Source organism: Suricata suricatta, chromosome 10 (genome assembly GCF_006229205.1).
Source record: "Suricata suricatta isolate VVHF042 chromosome 10, meerkat_22Aug2017_6uvM2_HiC, whole genome shotgun sequence".
NCBI lineage: Eukaryota > Metazoa > Chordata > Mammalia > Carnivora > Herpestidae > Suricata > Suricata suricatta.
In genome coordinates this window covers 90,165,612-90,170,953 of record NC_043709.1, presented here as the reverse complement: position 1 = coordinate 90,170,953, position 5,342 = coordinate 90,165,612, and the positions used below count along the sequence as shown (strand labels likewise).

At 42.3% G+C, this 5,342-nt stretch overlaps 1 protein-coding gene across 2 annotated transcripts in view; it reads left to right on the top strand.

Moving 5' to 3' along the window:
- Nucleotides 1–5,342, top strand: part of DERA (deoxyribose-phosphate aldolase) — a 115,144-nt gene that overhangs the window by 65,873 nt on the left and 43,929 nt on the right. For both annotated transcript variants that reach the window (XM_029955093.1, XM_029955094.1), the window contains exon 6: nt 3,009–3,137. In XM_029955093.1, coding sequence (XP_029810953.1) covers nt 3,009–3,137 — 129 coding nt within the window. The remainder of the gene's footprint in view (nt 1–3,008; nt 3,138–5,342) is intronic.

Below are 5,342 nucleotides of genomic sequence, written 5' to 3'. Positions count from 1 at the left end.
ATCAGCATTTCTGTATCTCTTGGGTAAATCCCTAGCAGTGCTATTGCTGGTCATAAGGGAGTTCTATGGATAGTTTTTTAAGGAACCTCCACACTGTTTTCCAGAGCGGCTGCACCAGCTTACATTCCCACCAACAGTGTAGGAGGGTGGCAGGCCACATTTTACAAAGGACAGGTCAGTGTGCTTTTGGATCGAATTGTTCCAGTATACCCTGGGCAGAATACTAATGGGAAAAAAATGACAAGCAACTTCAGTAGTTGAACTCTAAAGATTAAGATACTTGCTCAGGAAAACTTGACCTTATTATGTGGTGAAATAGGTCAGTAAAATGATTTGAGGAGTTGGCAGTTAAAGAATGAGAAGGCACTCGTTACATATTTGTTTAAATCCAGTTATGCGCTGAGTGACTATTTTGGGTTCATTCTGTTTGGATCATGGATTACAGAGCATAATAACTTCCAGGTGGCTGATAATTGAGTCATAAAGTACATCTGGGTTTTTTTTTCCTAGTTAATTTTAACTGTAGATGAAGAAATGGACTGGATATGAAAAGGTAATACTCCTTAGAAAAAGGCTGATAGTTTTGTTCTTAAATGTGATTGGGATCAATGTTTCAAGAATTTTCTTGTACAGATCAAACTTCACCTTAATAAACGTTGTAATAAAACATTTCACGCCTTATCTGATGACTCACTGATTTTCAGCACTAATCCATAAAACAAGATTTTGGTGCAGTACAAGGAGTTGGGTCAGGCCATGAATAAGATTTGGCTTTTATCACACAACACTTAATTAAAACTCATTTCACTAGGTTTCTGGGCTTAAGAATAATGGTTACATTTTTTGAGTACTTATAGTCAGCCGGACAATATGCAGAGTACTTGGTATATAGCTTCCCTTCTAATCTTTGTCATAACCCTATAATGTAAGTAGTATTATTGACACTTCAAGGATGGAACTGAGGCTGAGAATAACTTGCCCAGTGTCATGCAAGAAGAGATGGAAGTTGAGTTTTAAATCCACATTTGTCTGACTCTCCAGCCTGCTTTTGATGGCAGTGCTGCGTGTGGAAGAAAAAATCATTAATTAAATCGCAAGTTAACTCTGGGGTAGTATTCTTGAATTTTTAGATCAAGAGACTTCCTTGTCAGCAGTTCTTAGAGAACAACTTTCTGTTTTTAGATTCAGTAACTCCAGAAATGTCATTCCACCCAAGATTCATTCCCTGAGTTAAAAGAATATAAATCGTTATTGCCATACAGTTGTTGCCATCTGTACCATCCTCACACATGTTGTCACGTGGGACGTGTGGGTGAGATGATTTCTCGCAACTTGGGTAGGATGGGTAGGATGCGGTAGGCGGTGTGGCATCTCAGATCGTCTCTAATGCTCCACACCACGGATTATTAGGGATTTGTGAGAGTATTCAGCCCTTTCTTGAAAAACCTTCAGTGGGTGCCATCCTTTGATGGTGACAAGCTCTAAAATTTACCAAGCATTCTGTAATGGAATTTTTGCTCTTACTTGTGTTCAGTTTTCACTTTGAGCTTCAAGTTAACTTCAGATTTTCTAGGATCAGGAAGGTGAGTTTTCTTCATCGTGTTACAACTTTCACGATTTTGACTGAGTTTGCTGACTTGTGGCCAATGTTTAGTCTTTTACATGTACTTTAGTAAACCTGTGAATTAGGGAAGTCTCATCTCCCCATTAAAAACTGCTTCCCCTAACCCTAACCTTTAGTACGAATGTTTCTTTCCTGCTCAGTTTAGTCCATGTGCTCAAAGAGCTACTTCCTACAAAACACAGACACATGCAGAGGAACAAAAAACCCTGGTAGTCCTGATTCTGTAGTAATAGCCCAAGTTCAAGGAATGAATGCAACCAACCTGACCCAGGGTAAGACCCGGAAACCATTGGTGTCATGACAGAAGACAATGTTAAGTAATTTTTCAAAAATTTAATACTCATTATACTGATGTCGTATACTAAAATTCTGTCAATTCTTTTAATATGAAATGTTCTCCATTTGGTTTTCTTTTTGTTATGAGTATAGTTTTTTTTGTATGTATGTTTTTCAAAAATCTGCTTTCAGGGTGCTATGTGGAGCCCTCAAAAGCCAGATTTTGGGGGCACCTGAGTGGCTCAGTCAGTTCAGCATCTGACTTTGACTCAGGTCATGATCTTGCAGTTTGTGAGTTTAAGCCCCACATTGGGCTCTGTGCTGACAGCTCAGAGCCTGGAGCCTGCTTCAGATTCTGTGTCTCCCTCTCTTTCTGCCCCTCCCCTACTCATATTCTGTCTCTGTCTCTGTCTCTCTCTCCCTCTCAAAAATAAATAAGCACTAAAAAATTAAGAAAAAAAAGCCAGATTTGGTACGGAGGTCAGGGGTTAATAGATTCAAGGCTGCCCCTCCGAGTCCCTCTACAGCTGGCTTTGTGCACATGCAGCCAGCATACCTGGCCAGGCTCAGGACTCTTTAGTCAGGTGTAGAGACACACACCCTGGCAGAGAGTGGGGAAGGCTGTTATGTCTTTATTAGCGTTAGTGGAACTCTCAGGGAAGGCCTGCTTTATATTCTAACAAGAGAACTTATTATGTGTGAATGGAAGAATTAATAAGGACCTGAGGATTCTTCAGTTTGCAAAGTGGTACACCCCCATATGTATGGTGGATAAATGTCTTTTTCTCTTGTAAGTAACCAACATATGGGAGAGGTAGAAATTATTTGTAATTTGCATGTCATTATAATGATAATTTAAAAAGCCGCATGGTTCTGGACCTCAGGCAGGGGCTTAGAAAGTTTCATGGTAGCAAACTAAGCGTTTCTTGTAACAGGATGTGAATGGCAACAGAATGCTCTAGGCGATATTAAATTGGGGTGATTTGTAGAAAGTGACAAATGTTTTATGTTTCCTAAATCTGAGATGGGTTCTACCAGCTCCAAATGGCTGCCAAGTTATGTTATCACTTGCCTGCTTTGTAACTGCCTCAATTATTTCCTTCCCCAGCCCTGTATGATGAGATTCGTCAGTTTCGCAAGGCCTGTGGGGCGGCTCATCTCAAAACCATCCTAGCAACAGGAGAGCTTGGATCTCTTACTAATGTCTATAAAGCCAGTATGATAGCAATGATGGCAGGTAAGTGTTCCATATTCAAGTGGCCATATATTACTGAATTGATGTTTTTAGGAGAAATAAGTGAGAAGATTTGGGTTTTAGCTAAAAAATGCTAACCGCTTGGAAATTTTTGTGGGAGGGGTCAGATACTTCGTGAATATGTGAAATGGTCACAAACTTGGCTTTCTTCCACATTTTTGGTGGCATTTTATCGCTGCACTATCCTTGGAAGGCAGTAGATGGCTCTCTTGTTAGTGAATTGCCTTCTTGTTATTCTTTGATTATTCATTCATCAACATATGTTAGACAGGAATTTCTTTCACTCTGACTTATTCCTCTCTGTGAATTTAAGTGTTTGGTTTTTCGCAGAGGTGTGTATCTATGCTGTCTAAGGCAGCCTGTGCTTTTGTTTGTGTTAATTTTTCTTTTTAAATGTAATTCAGGATCATTGCTTTTTATGCTTTCAAGTGCAGGTTGAGCTTATTCTCTATCTCCATGAACAGCAGGCCTGTCCATTCATACATCCATGCTTGAAACCTGGGAGTCCAGGTTCATTCCTTCTTTTCCTCCTCTTCACATAAACCAGTGGACGAGTCTTGAGAACTCTGCTCTTCACCATGTCTAATACACCTTCTCTTCATCCTGCGTTCCGCTGTCTTTGGCCATCGCCACCCCCGACGTGGATCACTTCAGTCTCCTAAATACTTTCCCTGTCTCTGCCTTTGTCCCTTCCAATCTGTGTCCCACACTGTTGCCAGAATGATCCTTTAAAAATGCTAATCCAATTTTGGTACTGCCTGCTTAAAATCCTTCCATGGCATACGCTGTCTCCAAACCCTGTCGGAGACAAAAGAAAGATTCCTGTGCACCAGTGGACTCGAGCTAATATTTGCCAGCAGGACACCTAAGAATCCAGTGGGTTTTAGGATTCTTTTACGGCATAAGACAGTGTGAAGGTGTAGGTGTATGAGGAGAGAGGTGATGGAGGGAGCAGCCTTCTCGTCAGCAAGGTGTGCGGGGAAAATGCCGTTCACTTACATAAACAAGGCACAGCACACAGGCAAGGCCTTCACCACACGCTGTACTCTACACCCCGCCCTCCATTCTCATGTCACTTTCCAAGGGCCAAAGTCACCATAAGGGGCACCTGGCCTGTCTTCCCACTTGACAAAACTAAAAATCCTTCGGTGGCTCACCTTCATCTTCAAGGTAAAATACAAATTCCTTCAGGCTGACTTTAAGCAAGGGTCCTTCTTAAGACGCTGCCTGTGCCTCTACAGTCTCATTTTCCCCTCACACAGTATGCTCCAGCTGTATGCAATTCCTTGTGCCCTGCATATGGCACCATCTGGACCTTTCTAGACTTTATACATGCCGTGCCCTCTGCCTGGAAGGCCTTTTGCCCAAGTAGCTCCTTAATATCTTTGGATTGAGCACGGGTATGATGTTTTTTCAAGAGTATTTCCCTGATGCTGCTTCCTCCCCTACCCCTTGCTTCATTATCTCCTCTGTGTGCCCCCATCATGTTCTGTTGAAACCTTGGTCAGACGATGGATTGTAATTGAGCACAGGGGTTGAATTTCTAGGCCTCACCAGTGGCTCCAGGTGTGGGTGAAGATATGTGACTTCTCAGGTCTTCAGTCTGGGCCCCTTTTGTAGTCACCCTCTAGATTTTTATGCTCGGGCACTTTTTTATTTTTTCCATAATATTTTATTGTCAAATTGTTTTCCATACAACACCCAGTGCTCTTCCCCTTAAGTGCCCTCCTCCATCACCACCACCTCTTTTCCCCCCTCCCCCTTCCCCCTCAACTCTCAGTTCATTCTCAGCATTCAATAGTCTCTCAAGTTCTGCATCCCTCTCTCTCCCCAACTCTCTCTCCCTCCTCCGCTCCCCTTGGTTCTCCATTAGGTCTCTCTTGTTTTCCTGCTAGATCTATGAGTGCAAACATATGGTTTCTGTCCTCCTCGGCCTAGCTTACTTCACTCAGCATGACACCCTCAAGGTCCATCCACTTTCCTACAAAGGGCCATATGTCATTCCCTCTCATTGCCATGTAATACTCCATCGTGAATATATACCACATCTTCTTGATCCATTCGTCAGGTGATGGACATTTCGGCTCCTTCCATGTTTTGGCTATTGTTGACATTGCTGCTATGAACATTGGGGTACATGTGCTCCTATGCATCAGCATTTCTGTCTCTCTTGGGTAAATCCCCAGC